The sequence below is a fragment of the Stigmatopora nigra genome, chromosome 16 (genome assembly GCF_051989575.1).
Source record: "Stigmatopora nigra isolate UIUO_SnigA chromosome 16, RoL_Snig_1.1, whole genome shotgun sequence".
Taxonomy (NCBI): Eukaryota; Metazoa; Chordata; class Actinopteri; order Syngnathiformes; family Syngnathidae; genus Stigmatopora; species Stigmatopora nigra.
This window is the reverse complement of record NC_135523.1, coordinates 359,292-381,755: the sequence shown is the minus strand read 5'-3', so window position 1 is coordinate 381,755 and position 22,464 is coordinate 359,292. Positions and strand designations below refer to the sequence as shown.

Genomic DNA, 22,464 nt, shown 5'->3' with positions numbered 1-22,464 from the left:
CCCTCCTGCTTGCTGCAAAAGATAGAAGGGGAAAAAAAAGATGTATCTGTACCCCAAATTTACTAATCTGTCGGTAAGGATTAGTAAAGTGCGCCCACAGATGATTGAACTCTTGGTACAGATGACATGATTTTTTTTCTCCCTCCGTAGCATTGACAGAAGACGGGAAAAATGAAAAATAAAGGGAATAAACTAAGTACGAAGACCAGAGGGCAAAAGCGAGGTCATTAAAGATTGAAAATTATTGAAAATGGCCCCACTTTGTGATGAGTTAGCAGGGGAAAAGACACTTTTTTTGGGGACTGATCTTTGTGCTTCGGTCATCAAGACAAAAACAGAACCAGGAAATGTCAAAGACCGTGATTAAAGCATTTGTTTTTGAATTTTAAAAGCTACGTGTTCCTTCCTAAAATGGCTTCCAAATGGTCCATAAAAGCATGCATGTCCAAATGTCGCCAATGTTTTTGAAATATACGGTAAGAAAAACAAAAGCAGTGAAAAACAATTGTTTGGCATGAAAAACAAAAACATGTTTAGCGCATGTATGGGTCAATAACAAGATGACCCAATACTTTTGATACGACTAGGCTACGTCGGGGGTGTCCAAATTATTATTATTTTTGCTCCGAGGCCCACTTAAAAAAATATAAATAAATCACTGTAATTAGGTTTGTTAAATAGAGGATTGGAATCAAGCTACAAAATATACAGGACTAAAACTATTTTTTGATAGGTTGAATTCAAGCTTGTTGCGCAGGCCACGTCCAATGCCATTTAGTTTGGACACCCCCACCCCCCCTTCCTGAAGGCTTCCCCCACAAAACTTTGGACTCCCCCCACCCCACGCGGACCTAAAGTTTGGGATCTGCCGTTAGCATCGGGCGTAGCGCTTTAAAACGCAACGGGCCGTGCAAATACGCCGCCCCCAGCCCCACCGGTTCCGTGACTACGGCGACGACGAAATTAAGAGCCAAAAGGCAAAAAGGGGCACGTGGTGGCAGCGTTTCCGTCCGGGGGCGGGGCCGGGTGCTTCTCCGCGGACGTTTGAAGGCAACGTTCACCCTGTTTGTGTTCTACGGTGTGGCAGGCGGGGAAAGAAGGCCGAAAAACCCCCAAAGAAAAAGCAAAAAAAAAAAAACATGGCGGCACACAAAGAGATATGCAAGTCCGCAGAAGAAGATATAGTATATACAGGTCAAAAGCGAAAGTGGCCTACCTACTTTAATCCATTTTCTTCTCTTCTGGATCTTTCTCTGCAACTACCTGGCCTCTGGGTTCTTGGCCTTCCTCTTTTTCCTCCTCCTCTTCTTCTTCTTCTTCCTTCTCTTGGTCCTCCTCAACTTCTCCTTCTTCCTCATCCTCCTCCTCCTCGCCTTCTACTTCCTCCTCCATTTCTACTCCCTCTCCTTCTTCTTCTTCCTCTTCTTCTTCCTCTTCTTCCTCGTCAGTCAAGCCCTCCCGCCTGACGTCGTCGGAGCCGTCGTCCGTCTCGGCCGTGCAGATGCCGTAGCACATGAGGCTGATGACGCCCAGCGGCAGGCCGAACAGGAAGCAGCCCAGCAGCGGCGAGATGCGAAACACGGACTGTTGGAAGGAGAGAATTACCTCGACTGCGGTCAAATCGTCCGATGGGAATATTTCAGAGACGGACGGCGTGGACTCTGTCCCGGTCTACTTGTCCCTCCGTCACTCTACTTTGGGAAACTGAAAAGAGCTTACCATGACGGTGGATCTGGCGTCGAAAGCCACCCGCTTGATCCTCTGGATGAAGCCGTCACCGCCGAGCGCCTGGCGAGAAAAGAGCGGTCCTTTTACACAGCGGCGGGAGAAAGTCTTTTCACGCTAATTTCCCACGGACGGCGTGGTGCCGTGGGGCATTGGTGGCAATTACTCCAAGACGACGCCGACCTTTTCAATTATGGCCGTCTTTGTAAGTGGCTCCTCGGACCAACGCAATTAACTAACGTGAGGCCAGATTACGAAGAGCGGCGTGATGCCACGGGCCAATCATACTGACTTTGGGGAGCCGGAAAGTGACATTTATTTGTCTCCGCGTCAAAGCCCGGACGAGGCCAGACTGCGCCAGATCCAAAAACTCCCCTTGATAACTGTCATTTAAAAAAAAAACAACGACATTCTTCACGTCGTATTGTTTGTGCCAGAAAAACCAAAAAAATAATAGCGAGAAGCTTTCCAGGAAAGTGTAAACAAAAGGAGAAAAAATGAGGACGCATGTTTTTTTGGCGCTCCACGCTCACGGTGGTGGACTCTCCTGAGCGGGCGGGCGGGCGTGAGGATTAGCACGTGGAGTCGTGTACTAATCTCGCTGTTTGACTTGGACTGAAAGAATTATTTGGAGATAATCCCTTCAGGAGAGGGACAACCACATCAAATCTAAACACGCACAAGGAGATTGCAACAAATACCTCATCCGTGGGAAGGAGGCGGGCCTTAATACTAACGTCAATGGCAGAACATTTCAATGGATGAAATAGCGTATTTAACCGTGGCCTCCTTGTACAAGCCTTCAAATTGCCTTAACATGCTTGAATTGACGTGGCCTCGAGTAGGAACTCGACTTGATCTACGGTGGCGATTGCAATCGAAGGGTCAAAGGTCAAAAGGTCAAAAAGGTCATTTCTTACCGGTACGGAGCCGTTGAGGACGCCGGCGATGAACTGGACCACCTGCTCGGCGGTCTCAATGGGCTGGCCGGGAAGGAAGTACTGCTCGTTGGCCGTGTTGAGGACGATGATGGAGGGCACCGACACCTCGCTGTAAACAAAAATGGCTTTTCATTTTTTCTCTCCGTGTGGTCTTTTTTTTCCAATTCTCCCGAGGCCGCCGTCGGCCGCCGCCGGCATCAAAGCGGGAACAAATTGCGGTAACAAATTGCCACGCGGAAGAGCACAATGGCGCCCGCCACAAAGCGCCTTTGTACTTTCCCCGCGGGAAGGCCTTCAAAAAGACAATTCCTGATTTGGAAAGAGCAGATGGAACTTTACAATGTTTCCGGCCAAACGCTTTGCGTGCAAAATGCCAGCGGCTGCCAGTGGAAATCCTCTTTTTGTACACGCATAAACGTCAAAAATAGACCAAAATCGGTCATCAAAATAAACAAGGACAATGCTAATTAGGCTGTTGGAATTGTAATATTAGCATGTAGCGGGGAAAAAAACAACCTAATATAAGCATGTGAAAGAGCAAGAGAAGCGCCATTTTCTGTGGCGTACACTTGGAAACGATTTGAGGTGGGCGCTACTTGACGTTCCACTTATGGCAGCAATCCCAACGCCATTTTATTTAACAGCATTCCAAAATCCGAGTTCACGGCGTGTCTAAAAGGGGCTTATGACATAAGCACAAGTGTTTTTGAAGCCGATACGGCCACGCGTCGGGATTGGTGGCGGCCCCCCGCCGGGCGTTTTGCGATAGGGCGCGCACGTGTACGCGCACCCGCTTTGCGCCGTCTGCTTTGCGCCGTCTGCTTTGCGCCGTCTGCTTTGGGAATTACACCGGGGCGCCAGATAACCGGGTCAGGCCAGCCAGCTTTTTAGCGCCGGCCGAGGAGAAGCCGGACGCCGTTGCCGCCGTTGCCGCCGTCCACCTGACGCGCCGCCCACCCCGACAGATGGCGGCCATTTCAAATAAATATGGATTAGCCTCTTCACCTGGCTCTGGTGGGGGGACAATGAAGAGGATTGTGGAGGGAAAATTGCAGCCGTGGCGTATTGTTACGGAAAGAAAAATGGCCATTTTCACGGAACGCTCGCTGCTGGTGACTAAATTTGTTCGTGTGTCGCGCAAGACCCACTTGTTGGAAAGGCCAAAAATGAGGACATCCCACCCTCCTAAATCCTTCCAGCATCATCATCCTAAATTTGTGGCTTCTCGGGAGCACGCACGTGGCGCTGGCTGGCTAGCCCAGCCCGCCCGTCCGTCCGTCCGTCTGCGCGTTAAGATCAATTCCAATCTCATATAAATGCTAATGACGGCAACGGCGGTGGCGGAGACGACGGGAGACGGCCATCTTAATGACTGCAAAAGCCAGAGAATCCTTTGAAAAAGGCAGCCCGCGCTTAGTCTGCACTTGAAAATACGCCGGTCGCATTACGGCCACCGTATCCGGCGGGAGGTCAAAAAACTAAATAAACGCTTGAAGGATGAGAGGCAAAAGGCTAAAGAAAGGCGGAGCCGTTGACTTTGGGGTTAGCGCCGGAAAAGAAGTCACGTCCTTCCTATATCTGTACGCGGGTGCGCTGCCGGGACCGGGTAATCGCCGCCATGACGGATAAAAAGCCATCCCATTTATTTGGCCGGGCCTCCCGGGGGAGAGGGATTAGTGGACATTGACGGGGCCGGGATTTCATCCCTCAAAGGAGGGCAATTAATCCCGCGCTGCCGCCGTCGCCGCCGCCGCCACGTCCAAACACCCGGAAGAAGCCAATCGGGGGCCTTTCATCCCGCTGCCAAACGCCGGTGGATTTCCGACGTGGCTGTTTAATAAAGCCCGCCGGAGGTTTTCCAGGAAGTACACGTACGCCTGGATGACTTTGCTATTAGTGTATATAGGAGGAACGGGACATTAACGGCAGGAGCGTGCGTCGGCGCCATGGACGGACGGGGAAGGACGTGTTTTCACGGGGAGACGAAAACAATGAGGGTTATCTTTTTTTTCCTTCTTAGGCTAGAGCTAACTTAAAAAGTGCTATGTTAATAGATGCTAATTTAGCCTGTTGTCCTCCATCTTACTACAGTAGTTACTTCTGATTATGTTAAAAATGGCCTTAAAAATGACTATGATGCACACAATATGTAATGCAGAGTCGAATCTGGACCTGGGATCTTGAGTTTGACAATTGTGTAGTGGGTTAAGACACATCTGATCTGGCAGATGGCGTTTTAAAATGAGCTTTTGGCAAACGTGACGCAGCATTGACAAGCTATTACGGCACGACGAGACGACGCTAATCCCCAAACGATGCCGACGTGGTAGGCTATCGGCTTTGCACGCCAGCGGATCTGCGGCGTTTTGCTTCACGAGAGCAAGTGTGGCGGGAGGGGGGGAGACGGAAGGAGGAGACGGAAGGGGGAGACGGCGGGAGTTGACGTTTTAGCCCCTCACCCCATGATCAGGCTGTTGATGTAGTCGTTCCCGTCCATGTGGCCAAACTGGAAGTCTCTGTGGACAAAAGGCCCCGTTAATTAAGTGTGGCTTAAGCTTATGTACACTAAACACACACACACACACAAACTGAAAAGTAAACTTCCCGTCTCGGTGGAATGCAAAGCAACTTCTCCATCTGCGCAATCCGCCCACCAAAAATGCCGTTTGTTTTTTCTCATTGTTTTTTTAAGTCGTCTGCCAGATGAGGAATTCAATCGGGCTCACATTGTGCCAGAAAAGTGCATTGTGGGTAGTCCAGGTACGGAAACAGCGGGAATCCGGGAGAAGGACTGATGAGGTACGCGCCGGCTTTTCATCTGAGCCCGCGGGCGCCGCGTATTGGCGCCGCCGCACTCGTGGACGACGGGATTACCGGGATATGCGAGCGTGTCGCCAATGCCGACCGACGACGGCGTAAAAAACATCATTTCGCCTTATTGATAATTTGGCTGACGAGTGCGAGGCGGCGCGGGAGCAGAACTAATAAAAATTTAAAAAACGTCTCCGTCGGAATCGTATTAAGGCGGATGAATGCAGATAAAAGTAATGACTTTTTTTTCCTTTCGATATAAGATTGGAGTTCAAGCAAACACAAGCCGACCTTTCGGAGGCTCTAAAGGATTGGGACCCTTTGGACCTTGGGGAAATGAATCCATAAACCGGGGGATCCCTTCAAGGCCTTTTTTTAATATCAGATGGGATGGGGAAATGGAATCTCCTTTATGGCGCGGGACTTTCGCGCTTAGGGAGCCGAAACCCACGGGGGCGCTGGTATTTAAGGTGGCAGCCGGCAAACTCGTAAACATTTGGGTCCAGAAACGCCATTACTGGCATCATTTGACGTGTTGGAGAAATGACAAGTCACATTTCAGTGGCTAACATTGAATAAATTGTATGGAATAAGTAGGGAGTTGACTTGTTTGGGATTAGCCACAACAAAACTTGCATGTTTTTGATGGACAGAGGGGCCAAAGTCTGACCATGTTTGGAATGGCCTCGGGGGAATCCCTAACACGTCTCCTTTCTCGACGGAAGGCGATTGACGTGTAAAAGAGCAGCAATATTGCCCAACTGCGTGGTTACCTCCTCGAGTCCAGCGCAACGGAAAAATGGGCACGCTGTCCCCGAACAAAGCGACAAATTGGATGTCATACCTGCTCAAGTGCTCTCTGTATTCCTTGGCAACCAACTGCATCAACGCTTTTAATCTGGAGGACCCAAAGAGAAAAAAATGGCGAGCAAACTGGCCCTGAAATTGCTGGCAAACAAACGCAGCGGACAGTCTTATCTCCATCGGGCAGCCACGTACCTGCCGCTCTTCTCTGTGGGGTCCTTCTCGTCGATGATTGCGATGGCCACCAGTTTGCCTGACGGAGGGGGGGGTTACAGATAAAGGAAGATTAGGCCAACAGATGACAAAAGGAAAGGTGGCGCAGTTAAAACGCTTTAACGAGCTTCCTAGGTTAGCATTTAGCTGGAAAGCTTGGTGACAAAAACAGGACAAATCCCAGAGAAAAGGGGCCACGACGGGAGTGCCCCCCGATGGTCAACTGGAGTGCTACTACTTGTGTTGGGGAGTGAGCCATTTTGACTCCTAAATTTATTTATTTTTCCACCCAGTAAACAAACGTGTGCTATTAACACTGAGCTTTTTGGGAGAAATACGGCGGGGGGGTTGTGCTAGGTTTGGTCGACTCATCCGCCTTTTTCCGAGCCGCCATCTTTAATCTGCGAGGCTCTAATTAAAAAGCATTTTCTGCCTGGCGGGACGTCTCGTTAGCGAAGGGAGGGGACCAGCCGTATCAGAGCGCCCGTTGAGAGAAGGTGCGCATTAAGAAAGACATGTCGTCTGGCTTTAAAGACGACTTCCTTCCGGTGGGAGGGCGCAAAGCGAAGCCCTCCGACCAGACAGAAATAAATGGGAGGAACGTACCCGTTTCCCCGAGTTCGTAGAGCGTGAAGCCGTCGATCTGCAGGTAACTTTGGAAGCGTTCCCTGTTGACCCAAGCGCTCAGGCCGCCGTCGGCGTACTCTGCAACACAACAAACATGACCTTTTACCCTCCAAGCGTGAAGTGTTGGTGAACAACAAGAGCCAAAATTTTAAACTGTGCTAGTCAAAATATCATTTATTATTGATGAATTGGAGAAACGTAAAATGAGAGCCACAGTAAACGCAAAGCGACGTGTCGCATCTCCCCCTTTCGACATTGGTTAGCGTCTGTTTTAGCCGTTTTTGCCGGGCTCCCCGCCGCGCCAGCAGTCACCGGCCGGGGTGGAGAAGGGCTTTAACGTTTCAAGGTGAAGCAGATGCCTTCCCTTCAGCCCCCCTCCCCCAGGCCTCTTTGGGGGGAGCGTGCCTTCTGCCCGTAAAAAGCAGAACATCTGTGGAAAGAATGCGCTGGCGTGGAGTCAGCGGCTTTCGCGCAACAACTCAGCAATAATATCCGCCGCGCCAATAATGACGGCGCACTCTAAAACTAAACATAAATGAAGCCAAGTGGTCAAAACCAGTTGATTTTTTGGGGGGGGAGCAAAACTAGCTTGTCAACGGCCAGTTCATTTAAAAAAAACGGCGGATGTTGTAATTACTCGTGAGGTGGCCATAACTTATTAACGTAGGGTAATGAGGACCCTGCCGTCGTAATCAAGGCCCCGGGAGCGTTTTTTACATTTTTTTTTGGAGGCACGCTTTAACTGTTTTTACTCAGTGGAGGACGGCGAGCGCCGCATGTGTGGGCCAGATGTGCGGCGGCGCTTGCACGTGAAGCGTCATTTGACGAGGCCTTCATCGTTTGGAATGCACGTCGAGGCTCCCGGGCCATTGTTAAAAGTGGCATTCTTAAGCGTGGCGATCAGATGGCGCCGGCTACGTTAGAATTTTGAAAAATGTGGATTGCTTATGACGAGAGTTTGGGAATGGAAAGACAATGCGACGTCAATCTCCCCAGAGTCCGTTTGCCACTCTGGACAGCCTTGTTTTTTTTTTGTTTTTTTTAACAAGAGAGCTTTTGAGAAGATGGTGGTGGAATGCTATTTTGGGGAAGGGCAGAAAACGGGCAGATTTTTCGGCCTCCGATTTTGGACCCTTAACCGCTTCCCTGTTCACTGAAAGGACAAGACTGTGACATGCAATCTTTGGCAAAGGGAGAAAAGTCAGGATGTCAAAATGACTCTCATACAAAATAGGACATGTTTTGCAAACATCTGAAAAATACGCCCGGACGCGTTTTCTCATCTGGGCTGTCGGCTGGCGGGGCGCGTTAAACAGATGCAAACTAATTCCGCCTCACGGCCGGACGCGTTTTGTCGGTCCGCCGCCAGAGAGATTACGGGAGAGACTTTAAGCCCGCCGCTAACTAGGACGGCGTCCGTCCCGACCTCTCGCGCGGAGACGCCTCGTCGCCGCATGGAGATCTGGCCGCTAACGGCTCCTGCGGCGTGAAGGATTGTGGGAAGTCAAATCCGCCGCTTTGCGCTCCTTTTAACGGCAGCCACAGAGAGAAGCCAAAATATGCGCGCCAAAGCCGCCAGGCTAAACAAGGAGGTGCTCGCAATCGATTGAAACAAAAGGGCGAATTTAAGTAGCCTCGCACCATCGTCTTTGCGGTTTACGGACGGCGACGGTGAATTGTGAGCGAGGAATTTGCTGAATAGAACCACCTTGAAATCAACTATAAATGCGATATTTCAACCCATAGATTTGATTTATATTGAAAAAGTCAACCCAAAAATAATGTATTCTCTTTTGTCTACGTTTGAATTTTATAACAAAAGAGAAAATATGAGAAACACTCACCGTCGTAGGCAAAATAGCCGCCATCTTTGAAGACGATGACGGCGGGCAGCTCCGGCAAGGTGACGGACTGCAAACAGAAACATTTCTCCTTAGTTTGCACGCAGAAAAGGAGCTGACAAATCACCACGCTGAGCACATTGAAGAGATTTCGAGCTTGGCTGGACAAGATGATGTCTTTTCACAGCACGCGCTTGATGAAACGCCATTCGACTCACGAAGCTAATTTCAATATCGATGAAGAAAAGCCATCTTTTGTTTTGTTTACCTCCGGTAACACGTCCTCCGATGCCGAGAAGAAATACGTGTAGACGATGAGCTCGGCGGCCACGTCGTTGTACTTTTCCTGCAGATAAAAGACATGGGGATTGGCCTTTATCAATGTTTGCAGGTGGCGCTTGAGCACACGCTTACCTTGAGGGGCGACTCGGCGCCGACGTACACAAAGAGAACGGCGTGTCGCTTCAACATGTGTTGGAACATTTCTTGGCTGGGGAGGCCTCGGACGGCTGGCCTGCGGAGGGAAAATGACAGGAACGTTGTCCACGGGAAAAAAATGGAGGCCAACACCACTATACAATAAATCTAGAGATTTTTCCATTTTTTGGCCGGGTCAAAATAGCTCCATAAAAGAAAAGAAATGGACCAAGAGGAATTACTTGTACCCAATTGTGTGGTTTTGGCGCTACCCTGTGGTCATTTACAAACATTACACTCACATGAAAACAAGCTACATACATACTCAGTGAGTTAGTTACTCACCCTGACACCCGATTGGTAAATTCCACAATGTCGTCTTTGGTTCTTGGCCCCTTGTAATTATAGGCCAGATCTCCCTTCAACCTGCCAATTGGACAATTCCAAAGTTAAGTAAAAATGATATCAAATAATATTCTGCCTTTTTACAGATGACAAAGCAGCAACTCGGGGGGGGGGGGGGGGGGGGGCCGGAAGTAAATCATGTGTTTACTCATTCAGATTATTTTACTTTTAATAGAAATAAAAAAATGAAAAACTAGGGGTAAGTGTTGTGGTTGGTACTCAATTTTGTTTTGGGGGTATAATATATCCACTTCAGCACTTACTTACAGTTTTATAGTGGGATATCCACGCACCCCAAATTCAGACGACATTCCTACCAAAAGTGAAGAGCAAAAAAATGATACATTTTTTAATCAATTCATACCAGACAATATGAACTTTAATAACCAACGAGAGGAAACTCACCCGAGTAGGCAGTGGCGTCCATCTTGCCGACGCGAACCGGCGAGCCGGACACTTTCAGCTCGACGCCCACGTCGTGCCACACCGGCTCCAACTTTTTACAGTGTCCGCACCACGGCGCGTAGAACTGAAAAGAAGGAATTCATTAAAAAAATAAGAAATAAGAGAATTCTTTGATGATTTTGGCTTTGATTTTACAGTGTGGCTTCAAATGGGCGGCTCGTTTTTCCTATCTAAGCTCTCCCGGCTTTGCCCTCCATGCATGACTTGTCACAAACACAACGTGACCCCCCAAAGCAAACCCAACCAGCCCGTCTCCACCATCTCGCACCGCCAGAGAAAAGTACGGCGGCATCCGGCTTGGCACGGAATTGCTGGACTGTGCCCGTGGGTGATTTTAGTGTTGGAAAACTTACATCGACGAGCCAGACGTCATTGGCTCGAATCTCCTTGAATCTGCCAAAAAAAGTCAAACAAAACACCTCAAAACATTTTCTTGACTTCAACTACAAATGAGTTACAATTCGCCAAAACAACAATGACTCGATACGTCATATTAGCGGTGGGGGGAGGGGGTGCTGTAAGGGGGGGGGGGGCGAATGGGGTACGCAGACGTGTAAGCTATTAGTTTTAATGAATAAAATGTCAAAAACATAGCTCATTTGTTTTCCTTTTAGAAATACTACTTCTCTCACTAATTGTGTTATATTGATAACCTGACACGTAGATATATTAACATAGTCCCGTCTGGCCATGTCGTGAGATAATTATCGTGAGTAAACAAAAACCCAAGCCTCAGATAAAGTAGCATCATTAATGCCCCGCCAAAAGGTTGACATTTTTTTTCACTTACGTCTCGTCGAGGTCTTCCACGAAGGCAACGACCACCAAACTCAAGCAGGAGGCAATTACTGCAACAGAATAAACAACTAAACCCTCCTGGCACATTTGTATATGTTGTTTTACAAATATTAAACGACATTTACTCCGCCCGGTGCCCCCATGAGTGAAAGGAAGCATCACCACTAGGCTAATAGCTAGCATCACTACAAGGCATCTTTTTGGGGCTATATTTTCAAAAAGAGGCGCTTTTCGGGTATCGTAATGCTTGACGTAATGGTCACAAAGGTTTAGGGTGAATATGTGAAGTTAGAAGAGTGAACTTACCTCCATAAAACAAGGGAGTTTTCACGCCTGCCATTGCTTCGGTTGTTAAAAGCAGGCAGGAAACAGCGTCTGAATGGAAATGTACTGCGCATGCGTCTGAGGAGAGGCAATTGCACGCTTTTTATTAAATAAAATATTTTTTTTGTGATGTATAGTTCCTTCTAATCCAACCTCCATTTGCTGCTTCTCCTTATTATTAAAATTATTATTTTCAAAAATGTTCCGACGTGGTTTTATTTTTGTGCTACCATGACTAGCCAAGACCGCAAGACGGCGGTAGAATATCATCACAAAGAGCCTGTTGCTAGCACGCTACAAGTCGATTTATTAAAATATATATTTAATATCGTCAGGATAGTTAACAGCAAACTAACACCAACATTCCTGCCATCATAGACCTCATACCTATCACGTTTATTCACATTACGAAAATATCATATCATAATTAAAGCTGTCATATTATTTCATTGTGTGCTCGTCATTACTGAATTGCAGGAATTTTCACAAGATGTGGACGTAGAGTTATTGAAAAGGTTTTACCCTTTAAACAATGTGTGTTTTGAAGGGAAAGTGCCAGAAGTAAAGTTCTTCGCTGTGGGAACGAGCTGTACTTTCTCACTGGCTGAATGGCGGCCATGACTGTGTTACTAAACAGACCCATGCCGAGGCCTCGTGTGCCAATTTGGTGAGGCTTGAATGCCTCGCTATTTGCAGGGGTGGGGTGGGGGGTACCGTACTGGATGGGAGTTGTCGTGAGCCCACATGTGGTGTCTTCTGCCTTTGTTATTGGACGGAGCCAAACGGATTCATTCAGACCAAAACAAACAACGCTAGTTTGCTACTTTGGGCGGATTGAAGGCACTTGAGGAAGGCAAAAGTGCAATCCAACACAAAAGAAATGTATTCTGCTCAGAAAGAAAGTCCATTTGGAGTGACCCTGCATTTGGGTCTTGGGCCTGAACCCCCAGACCTCTTTTGTGCTCGCCATTCAGCGCACGGCGTGACCCCAAAACGAAGCTAAGCTGAAAAACAACAAAACGTTCATCTTTAGTGCAGCACAGGTGGCTAACATTTCCACTTTGGCGCTAAAAGGTATCGCCAAGGGTTCCGGGTGGCACACCGGGACGGATATTCATCAAGTAATCCTTGGCCTTAGCCGTCAAAGCTTCAAAATCCACCACACAAATCCCCTTAAGAGGTCCACCAAAATAGCACGAGGGCCCAACTGATTGTATTCCCACAAGAAGTCCAGAATGGGGGTTAAAACTGCTGATTTGCAATTCCAGGCGGCCCGTCTTTCGGCGACGGAAATGTTCTGGTTAAATAGTTTCATCCGTGTCCGTCATTCCAAGATGTCCGTCTCGAAGGGGACCAGGTGGTAGTAGGACAAGTTGGTGACGTAGGCCTCCGTCTCCTCGTCCGGCGACACGGCCGCGAAATCCAGTCCGTCGTCGTACCTGGCGGGGCCAAACCAGATAATCTATCAGCGGGGTTACGGCGAGAATTGACTCTTCGCTCTTGGCTTCCCATGCACGCCCGAGGAAGGAAGAGGTGTAGAGGCAAACTTCCTGGTGGCGGTGGGAGCTCTGGAATGCTAGTTTAGCAAATACTTGACATTCATAACTGGGAGAAAATGAGATTTTTTTTTTAGCAGGAATGTTCTCATTGTTCATTCAGAGATGTTAAACTGACAACGCCCAAACAGGGATATTTTGGTCAACTGTTGGACGTATGGTCTTCCAGGAACACTCACGTGGGCTCCGTGGAGTCGGTAGAAGAGGGTCTCTCTTTCTCATCCGGGTCGAACACGATGGTTTCCGTGTTGGCCAAGCAGAAGCCGTTGGAGCGCATGATCTCTGAAAATGTCATTTACAAAAACACGCAAAATTTCAGAAACCGTCCAAGACCGAGCTGGAGACGTGACAATGACCTGAAATCTTGATCGGACTCTGGAAACAAGGCTGAATTCGGTGCACCTTGTCGTTGCGGAGAACCTGGTCCAGCGGCGAGCGCTCGAAGAAAGTTAGCATCACCTCGGATCTGGAATACTGCCCATTTACAATCCAAGTAAGCATCAAATACTTCATTCAAATACATTTGATGGACATACGGACGGACCTTGCACGGCATGTTGATGGCATTCTTCAGCAGTCTTTCCACCTCGTTGAGCTTTTCTTCAATGTCCATGGCGTCTTTGATTTTCAGCAAACCTGAAACCAGAACGGGAAGTTAACTCACCACCATGGCTTCCATACCATTCAACTCAATGCTCTCCATCCTGACTCAAAATGAATTGGACGTCTAAGAAGTCAGTGGAAAGACCCGCCAGGGCGCCTCAGCAAAGCCTCACTTTGGTGCGAGTCTAAATATAGGAAGTCCGGTCTCACGGTGACATCAGAGCGGACTACGCCTTTGCCTTCGCCGTTGCCTGGACGCACAACAGAGCTGTAAAAACAGAAGGTCCAGGAGAGGCGGATCCACTTTTTTTGTGGGGCCGGGCAAAAACATCCTGAAGCCGACAACGCACTCTTCCCGGTTCTATCAGTGAGCTGCTCTCCCATTTCCACGCGGCGACAGGAAGTCAAAACATTCCAGGCGCAGCTGCCGGGATGTTCTGACAAATATCTCGGACACGTGACGCTAAGCAGAACTGCTAAACACTGCGAGCGCGCCTCATTTATTAGCCTAAGGCACACTACAGTCGCATGAATAGACACTGACCTTTGACCTACGGTGATATAGCGTTACCCCCGGGCGGTTAGAGAGATTTAACAACAGCCGCGTGGCAAGTTTAAACGTACGCTGTGATTTTTTTAAAACTTAGAGTATGTGGTTAAAGGGAGAGTACAGTCATTTTGATTTTTTTAGGGGGGCGGGTCTTAAAGTGGTATAATGATAATAAGCTCTCTAGACTGTGGTCAGAATGTTGACGACATCCAAAAGTGGACTTTATTCACTATTGACCCGTTCAAACGTGGCAAATTGACTACATTTGAGTCCGCGTGACTCATGTGCATGATTTCTTGTTTCTATTTATGGAGGCGTGTCATTAAGTCGTAAATTAAAGTGTGTTCAAAATGGAAAGGGCCGGAAAATGGGCCTGACGTTTGACATTTTCTGATATCATTGGCTATTGTGGAGGCCAATTGGACTTGTTTTGTTCCCAAGTCTGTTGAATGTTCTAATCTTAAAAGAGGAAATCAGATGATAGATAATAAAAAAAGCCGTATAGCATCAAAACGTGCTTCCTGTTAAAGATGACTTGCGGTAAATGTCATCGAAGAAGACCGAGATGTAAACATGTTTTGAAAATTCGGATTATTATAAGTTTAAAAAATAATTCAAGTTATTTTTGTGAAAAGACCTTTGCAGTTGACTCCCACTGATTTGGTTGTTTTTTTCTGAAATCATTAAAGTATATTTTCCTCGAGTTATCCAAAATACTTGGATCCAAATAAAGCTTTCAATGGGCTACAACTTTTTTGCATAAACTTGGCCTGCCCCCAAAATAACGGTTTTCCACGAAGAGGTTTCTTCTAACGAGCGAACGATTGACCGACCTTGCATGAGAGGCGAAGCCGAGAGATGTCCTCCGTCTTCGGGGAAAGAGTCGGCGAGGCGCCTGAAGAGTCGACCCAGGTCCGAGTAGCTGCGGTGCAAGTAGAGGACGTTCCGGTCCGACCACTCGGTACGAATCTCGAAGAAGTCCTCCTCGTCACCGCGGGGGCTGATCACCAGCCTCCGGACGCCGTTTACCCAGCAGTCCCGGACGAACATGTTGACCAGCGACGTGCCCTCGAACACGGCCGAAGCCATGGAGTGAGTGAGCGAACGATCTCAATCCGGCATGCCGAGGAAGGGGAGAAGGGGCGATGGGGCGGGCCGGGGAGCGAGCTTCCCTTGGAGTCGCCTCAGTTCGGGCCGGCCCAGACGAGCCAGTCAAACGTGGCGTGATTGAGACTGCTGGGGGAAGAAGAAGAAAAAAAAATAGAGTGTGGAAGTCAACGCGAGTCATAGATGACGCCCATTTTTAGGGGAGAGAAGAGAACAAAACAAAAAAAAAGGAGAAAAGGCAACTTCCCAATTGTTGCTTCTTCACTAGGAAAACTTACAAGTAGAAATGGGTCAAACTAAAAAGTAGAAACAAAAAAATGTAAATTTTAATTAATTTCAATGAATTTTATGCTGATGCCATTTGCCATCATGAGACTATCTTGTTTCATATTCACACTTGTGAAATGTGTCCTGAAGCTTTTGTACTTTTGCAGCCATAAAAACAAGGTCTACACACCCCTCTCCAAAAGGCTAACCTTTTCACAAGGGGTGCGAAGGCTTTTATTTCTCACCATAGATGATCTCATGTAATGAATCATGAGAATTGCAGCACGCCAGCTCTCCATAATGACGGGATCCGTCACCACTTGTTCCTCCTTTCTCCATATTGCAATCGTTTGGGAGTGGAATAAACTCAGTTCCAATACTGCGTGCGGCTTTTGATGAAATTTGATCTGACTAGTTGAGTCTGCAAATGCCACTTGGAGGCAGCCCATGAAGGATTTTCTTCTCCTAATAGATGAAAAGAAGCCAAAACCAACCTAGCATAGCAGTTTATCTTAATACTTGTCTAACGGTCGCTTAGAAATTCAGTTTAAAGTCAAAATACTCTACAAATAGTCATTTGGTATCGCCCCCCCCCCCCCCCAAATATCATATTTCATATCGAGTTTATATACAGACATATTATCACTCAAGTATGGCTTAGCATCCTCCTGTGGTCACATAAGTTATTACAACAAGGGGAAAACGAGTAAAAATATGCACAATATATAAAACGTTTGATCATTAGGAAACCATTTATTACTAAAAAGTAGAGTGAAGGTGCTCTCTTGGGCAGCCACTACTATAATCGTCAACAAAATCACCAGGTTGGACCGAGCCACGTCTTTGTCTTAACGGGACGAAAAGAGAAGAAACAAACAAACAAAAAGAAGAAAAACAATGACGATGTATGTACAGGAAGGTGTCTTACGGGGAGGCGCTTCCTTAAAGAAATCCTCCCGCTGGCGTTTTTGTACACGGAACGTTTGAAAGCATGCATTATTTACAAGACTCGGTCGGTGTAGGAAGTGGCGGGATGGACAGACAAAAAAAAAAGGGGGGGCTTGTTGTATTTTCCTTTTTGTGTGTGTGTGTGTGCGCTATTTACAAGAAAAAGGAGAAAAGCAGGTCAAATCTTCTCCTGGATGAAGGCGTGCTGCAGGGCCTGGTTGATGCTGATGCGCTTGGCCGGGTCCAACATGAGGGTGGCGTCCAGCAGGTCCTTCAGCTGCATCACCTTCTTGCGCTGCTCCTCGGGGAGACGCTGACCGCCGATCATGTCGCCCAGGAGGTCTTTGGTGGGGTTGATGGTGCTCATCACCGTCACCTTTTCCTGAAGAAGAAAAAAAAAAGGTACAAAACGGTTTATTTTTTGGGGGGGTGGTGAAAAAACAAAAACACCCAGAAATATTACGGGTTTTTTTTCTATCCTTGGTAATGCTTTAAGAAAATGGCAGCCATTTTGACCACCCTCCCCCAAATAGAGCGAGATGCCTCACCCTTTCCGTGACTTTATCCACTTCGATGTAGAGGAAATTGAGGTTCTGGTCAAAATGTTGGTCTTTGAACAAGCCTTTGCGGATCATCTGAGGAAACGAAAACAACGACGACTATAATCACTCTGTCCGCTAACGGCGAGCGCTATTGCTATCGACCGACCTTGTTGGGCATCTTGCCCTTGACGTCCATGGCCAGCTTGATCATGTGGTTATTGGACGAGCCCGGGAAGAGGATCTTCCCCGTGTACAGCTCGTACAGCGTGCAGCCCACCGACCACATGTCGATGCCGTAGTCGTACGGTTTGCCGATGACTGCCGGGACACAAAGACGGACGGTGAGGAGTGGGCTAGAGGGAAAAATGGCCGCTCTGGCCCAAAGAACCACTTACTGATTTCCGGCGCTCGGTAGAACCTGCTGACCAGGTAGGGCGTGATGTCGTTGTCGGCCACGTGCGACGCCGAGCCAAAGTCGCATAGCTTCAAGATGGTTTTGGACTCGTTTACCTGAAGAAAAAAAAATGCAAATGACGGAACGTGATCTCGACGAGTCAGTTCACGTTTTCAAATTTGAAACGCTACGTTACCAGGATGTTGTCGGGCTTGATGTCGGCGTGCAGGATGTTGCATCTCTTGAGGAGCTTGAGGGCCAAGAAGAGCTGCTGACTGTACGAGCGCACGGCCTTAAAGTGCAGCCCCACGTCCTTGCCGTACTTTTTGAGGACTTCGCGCAGGTTCATGCTGAGCGGCTCAAACACCAGACACAAGTGCTGCTTGTGGTAAAAGTGGCGGAAGAGTCGCAGGCAGTGGAACTTGTCGTCCGGGTCGGCGTCGTTCAGTTTCTTCAGGAACTCCAGCTCTTTCAAGCCCGTCTTTTGCCTGAAGACAAAGACATACGGTTGGAGCCACCGACGTCCCCCGTGGAAAACGGCCAGCGCTCACATCAGCTCGTTGTTGCGGATGATCTTGACCGCCACCTCCTGACCGGCCCGCGCCGTGTCCCTGGCCCGGATCACGTTGCTGAAGACGCCCTGGCCCGTGTAGCCGTACACGTCGTAGCGCTTGTCCAACGTCTCGCCGATGTTCACTCCTTTAGACGGACGGCGGAGAAGGCTCGGACGGTCACTAAAAGCCGGCCGGCTTGTTTTCCCAAAACAACTTACTGTAGTAGCCTTCGGCGTCGGTCCAGTTGTCCCTGAGGTTGGGGTTCTCCTTGAAGTCCTTGCCCACGCCGCAGGCTCTCATCCGGGCGCTCTGCCAACATCACAAGAGGAAATTGACGTCTAGGAATTATATATCAGAATGGAATGTTTATTTATTAGCTCTGGCGCAGTCCAGAGCGGTTAGAACGTTGGGCTCGCAGTTATGAGATTTAGGGTTGACTCCCTGGTGGCTTCCGGCTTTTAAATTAAATGGAAAAGAGGGATAAAAATGACTTTTAAGGAATTGAAAAAGTAGACAAAATGTCTCTCTTGGGCCAATCCAATCCATTTTAACTGGGTCAAACCATTGATTCCGGCCGATTTCCATGAACTATCCTTTTTAAACTCTTTTACGGACTCTATACCGTGACACAAGTTCAACTCAAAGCGTTTGGGGTCAACGACAGACGCAAACAAGACTCACGTCAAAGTCCGCGGCAAACATGTCGTCCGACTCGGTGAACATGTCGGGCGCCGAGGGCTTCTTGGCGTTGGTCCCTGCCGGAGAGGGAGGAGAAAAAAAAGAGGGCCAGAGGTGAGCGATGGCGTGTCCGCCGCCAGCGGGTGGTCGCCGCGATGATCCGTTTATCAATGTGTTTGGCTGGACATACTCTGCAGAGATCAAAACAAGCTGCGGGTGGGAGACACAGCCAGGCTTTTTTTTTGGATAACAAGCCAGCGACTGAATGAACACATGACAGAAAGACACAGCATTAAAAGAACTTTGCTCGTCCACCGTCCAGAAAAATCAAATCGTATTCCATGACGTTACCAAAATAGGACAACCAAATTGACTTTTGCTACCGCTGGCGCACACGCTAGCATTTATGTGGCGCCCATTCACCCGGAGGCTGCTAAAAATACGGTAAGCTATTAAAAAAAACGTCCCCGTCCGTCCTCACCGTCTTTTTCCTGGGCGATGAGGTTGTGCTTGGCCTTGATGTTGGCCTCGAACGTGTTGAGGTTCTCGCGTTCGTATTCCTTCACGTCGGCGGCCACTCGCTCCAGGATGTCGTCGGGCGAAGGCGAGCGGCTGCGCGTGCTGCTCTGCGGACTGCTGGGCTCCGACACCATGTTGGGGTCCTCGCTGGCCGTCTTGTATTTCTGAGGGGAGGGGGCGAAGGCGTGTTACACGAGGCGGTTAAATGGAGCGCCCGCCCGGCCTCCAAACGCACCTGCACGATGGCCATTCGTTGCTGTCGGCGCTGTTCGATCAAGGCCTCTTCGTCGACCTCTTCCCCGTCGTAATCGTCTAACCTGTAAAAGAGATTTAAAAAAAATAAATAAATAAAAAGGGGCCACTTGTAAAGGCTGTCCGTTTTCGAGATGTTACCCACATGTCGTCTTCCGAAGACTCTTGGTCGACCTTCATGCCCTCGGAAAGACTTCCCTTGAACTTGTCTTCGTCTCGGCTGCGTCTCCGCCTCCTGCCGCGGTCACGGGACGCCGAACGCCGATACTGCCGCAGCCTCCCGTAGCGGTCTCTGTCGCCGGACCTGAGGTCAACGCCAAAAAAGCGTTGGTGAAAGCCGGCGGGAGCCACTCTGGTTTCATCTCTTCCGCCCAACTGCCGCACTCACCTGTGTATGAGTGGAGACCTGCTGCGTCTACGTGGGGACGAACGGGAGCGTCTGCGTGGCGACGGGGAACGCCGCCTGAGCGGCGAACGGCTCACCCTGCGGCGCGAGGGCGCCGGCGGACTCTTGTCTCGCGGGCGATCGCCACCCGAGCCGGGCTCCGGGCGCAGCCGTTTCCTGAGGAGGGCGTCGGAGACGCTCAGCGGCGGAAAACGGCGAGGCGGAGCGTTCTCGGCACGTGGGCTAACCTGATTGGCGACTCCTGGCGGTCGGCTTCCCTCCTGCGCGGCACCGGCGAGCGTTCCCTCCTGGGCGGCGGGGGGAGGGGCGACCTGACCCTGACGCGGTCGGCGGCGCCGGACGACGCGTGGCGGGCCTCTCTGACTCGGGGCGAGGCGCTGCGCTTCCTGACCGGGCTGTGCGGCGCCCGTCGATGCGGCGAGCGGTTTTCTTTGCCGGACGAGGCGTCCTTGGAAGGGGACTTGTTGGGTCTCTTGTCTCGTTCGGCGTCGGCGCGGGCGGGCCTCTCCCGCGGGGGCGACCTGGATCGCCCTCTGGCTTTTTCCGGCGGCGGCCGCTCGTCCCGATGCGGCGAGGGGCGCGCTTTGTCGGCGCGGCCGCTTTTCTGCTCTAGGGGCGACTTGCCGCCCCTCTCCTTGGACCTGTCGGCGCTCTCCGAGTGCTTCCTGTCCTTGGAGGCGCTCCTGGCGCGGCCCCGGTCCTTACCGCCGGCGTCCTTGGCGCTTTTGCCCACCTTGTCCGGCTTGGCGTCCTTGGCGGGGCGCTCGGCGTTCTTGCCGGCGGGGCTGTGGCGCTTGGAGGCGGTCTTGCCGCCCTCCGCCGAGTCCCGGGCGGATTTGCCGCCGGCGCGGGGGGAGGAGACGGCCTTCCCCGAGCTGGTCCTCCGTCGCCGCTCGCCGTTTCGGACCCGGGCGTCGGTCCCGTCTTCTTCCGAGCCGGAGTTGTAACCCTGCAAGATGAGGCCCATGCCCGACTGCACTTTCCCTTCCATCAGCTGGCTGTCCAGCTCGGCTTTAATCATGGCCCTCTGCTTTTCCAGGTCCTCCAGCAGCGCCCGGTCGTCCACGCCGGGGTTAACGGAGGACGGGGAGCCTTCGCCTTTCTTCTGGCCCGCGGGTGCCGATACGGCGGCGGCTTCGGCGGCGGGGGCGGCCTCCTTGTTGCGCTTGTGTTTTCTGTGCTTGTGGCGATGCTTGCGCTTGCGTTCTTTGTCCTCCTCGGGGCCGTGCTTGTGTTTTTTGTGCTTGCTGCGATGCTTGTGTTTTTTCCTCTTGTGTTTGCCGCCGCCGCCGCCGCCACTTTGCTGCTTGGAGACCTCCTCGGCCTTCTCGCCATTGGTCTCGGCCTCCTCCTGGAAGGAAAAAGAAAAGATAGGAGGTGGTGACGGAAGCATCCATTGTTACGAGATGTCACGGCGCCGAGAGTGGATACCTACCTCTTCTTCCTCCTCTTCCTCGGATACATCTCCGCTGTCTTCATTGCCACTTCTCTCGTGGCTTTCCATTTCTTGCTTGCTGTTGGGGAAAGCCACAAAGATATTTTTCTCATATTTTAAAGACACATTTAAGTAGGCTTTTGCTCATGCATAATTATCTAGTAGCACTACATCCAGGTCCCTTTCATATACACACAAAACAGAACACTAGCACAGTAACCAATAGCAACTAAAAAAGGCTCATTTTCTACGACACAATACACTAAATAACCTTCTAGCGAGTGACCTTGTCACGCTTTTTCAAGGCTATAAATTATTACTATTCCCCAAAAAAGTGTCAGGAAAAACAATGACCTACCACCTTAATTTTTGGCAGCCAGTGAATTTCAAGAGGAACCGTGCTTCTCAAAGCTATTTATTCAGACGAAGAACAGGTGGCGACGATCATTCGAAGCAGTAACGCACGTCAAACTCCAACGCTGCAGCTAGATATTAGGAGCATTTTCAACTTTGCGCTTTCAAAACGGGTTTCCTGCTGTAGCTAGCAGATGCTAACCGAGGCTAGCAAAGTTAAGCTTTACCGAGTGGTGCATTTTAACGACACTAGACCATTAACAAAGCAAAATTTGGACATTTTGACCAATGTCGCGCCTTTATCGCAAGCGCCAAAGGCGCGTAAATACAATATTGAAGGGCTTTATAACTACGTCTGCGAGACGTTCAAGCCAAACTTAATGCTCGCGGAGCTATGCTAAGAACACTAGTGTTACCTAAAACAACAATAACAACACTTTGCAAAGTAACCCACTAGGTGACTCGTCTGATTAGCATACAAATATGGCTCAATTTTATAAACATGAACGCACCGTACTAAAGTAAAGGACTTACACGTGCTCGTTGAAATTATTCATTCTACTCGACGCGATATCCATTTCGACGTCGGCCATTTTCCACAACCGAAGGACCTCTTTTTCTTCTTCGCCAATAAACAGCAAGACTGCGGCCGGAGCGCCTCCTTCAGGGGAGGCGAATTACTGTAAATGCAAGAGACGTTAAACTCCCCTCCTTCACCACCTGGTTGTGCTAAAGTACCATTAATTTATAGGCAGACAGATAAGTAAGTGTACTACTTTAGCGTATTTTTGTTAATTTACTCCATAGGAGGACAGAAGTCAGTTTTAGAATTAATTCAAACTGATTGCTTTAAATTGTGTGATAGTATTTACAACCCATAACTTCTTCAAATTTGGATTACACTACAGTACTTACCCTTAATAAATAT

The 22,464-nt window shown here is 49.4% G+C and overlaps 3 protein-coding genes across 4 annotated transcripts; all 3 read right to left on the bottom strand.

Moving 5' to 3' along the window:
• Positions 1-816: 816 nt before the first annotated feature.
• On the bottom strand, positions 817-10,692 carry tmx3b (thioredoxin related transmembrane protein 3b). Its single transcript, XM_077736261.1, has 14 exons — positions 10,603-10,692; positions 10,190-10,313; positions 10,052-10,097; positions 9,725-9,805; positions 9,377-9,476; positions 9,231-9,308; positions 8,966-9,032; positions 7,101-7,199; positions 6,477-6,534; positions 6,322-6,375; positions 5,126-5,182; positions 2,646-2,775; positions 1,720-1,788; positions 817-1,584 (listed from the first exon to the last, which is right to left on the bottom strand). Exons 2-14 carry the CDS (start codon positions 10,209-10,211, stop codon positions 1,222-1,224), a joined length of 1,224 nt encoding a protein of 407 aa, XP_077592387.1. The 5' UTR covers positions 10,212-10,313; positions 10,603-10,692; the 3' UTR covers positions 817-1,221.
• Positions 10,693-11,658: 966 nt separating this feature from the next.
• pxdc1b (PX domain containing 1b) lies at positions 11,659-15,358 on the bottom strand. 2 transcript variants are annotated; one of them, XM_077736553.1, is made up of 5 exons: positions 14,914-15,358; positions 13,472-13,563; positions 13,330-13,401; positions 13,107-13,209; positions 11,659-12,810 (listed from the first exon to the last, which is right to left on the bottom strand). In XM_077736553.1, exons 1-5 carry the CDS (start codon positions 15,167-15,169, stop codon positions 12,683-12,685), a joined length of 651 nt encoding a protein of 216 aa, XP_077592679.1. In that variant the 5' UTR covers positions 15,170-15,358; the 3' UTR covers positions 11,659-12,682. The 2 variants fall into 2 exon arrangements, with proteins under 2 accessions (XP_077592679.1, XP_077592678.1); XM_077736552.1 differs by having other exon boundaries at positions 13,284-13,401; positions 14,914-15,356.
• An 829-nt stretch (positions 15,359-16,187) lies between these two features.
• On the bottom strand, positions 16,188-22,188 carry prpf4bb (pre-mRNA processing factor 4Bb). The gene is made up of 15 exons (XM_077736314.1): positions 22,071-22,188; positions 21,183-21,261; positions 19,975-21,098; positions 19,730-19,903; positions 19,487-19,645; positions 19,325-19,406; positions 19,052-19,253; positions 18,574-18,647; positions 18,111-18,201; positions 17,890-18,037; positions 17,535-17,826; positions 17,340-17,454; positions 17,111-17,262; positions 16,951-17,037; positions 16,188-16,784 (listed from the first exon to the last, which is right to left on the bottom strand). The coding sequence occupies exons 1-15, from the start codon at positions 22,127-22,129 to the stop codon at positions 16,581-16,583; spliced, it is 3,042 nt and encodes a 1,013-aa protein (XP_077592440.1). The 5' UTR covers positions 22,130-22,188; the 3' UTR covers positions 16,188-16,580.
• Positions 22,189-22,464: the final 276 nt, after the last annotated feature.

Excerpts from the sequence above, each read along its gene's own strand:
- tmx3b (XM_077736261.1), bottom strand. The coding sequence starts at position 10,211 with ATGGACGCCACTGCCTACTCGG. Across the intron at positions 10,098-10,189 it reads GGACGCCACTGCCTACTCGG|GAATGTCGTCTGAATTTGGG; the intron begins GTGAGTTTCCTC and ends CACTTTTGGTAG. Across the intron at positions 7,200-8,965 it reads CGGCTATTTTGCCTACGACG|AGTACGCCGACGGCGGCCTG; the intron begins GTGAGTGTTTCT and ends GTTGTGTTGCAG.
- pxdc1b (XM_077736552.1), bottom strand. The coding sequence starts at position 15,169 with ATGGCTTCGGCCGTGTTCGAGGGCACGTCGCTGGTCAACATGTTCGTC. Across the intron at positions 13,402-13,471 it reads CCATCAACATGCCGTGCAAG|TATTCCAGATCCGAGGTGAT; the intron begins GTCCGTCCGTAT and ends GTAAATGGGCAG. Across the intron at positions 13,210-13,283 it reads GAGTCCGATCAAGATTTCAG|AGATCATGCGCTCCAACGGC; the intron begins GTCATTGTCACG and ends TGACATTTTCAG.
- prpf4bb (XM_077736314.1), bottom strand. The coding sequence starts at position 22,129 with ATGGCCGACGTCGAAATGGATATCGCGTCGAGTAGAATGAATAATTTC. Across the intron at positions 17,827-17,889 it reads ATCCGCAACAACGAGCTGAT|GCAAAAGACGGGCTTGAAAG; the intron begins GTGAGCGCTGGC and ends CTTTGTCTTCAG. Across the intron at positions 16,785-16,950 it reads TGGATAAAGTCACGGAAAGG|GAAAAGGTGACGGTGATGAG; the intron begins GTGAGGCATCTC and ends TTTCTTCTTCAG.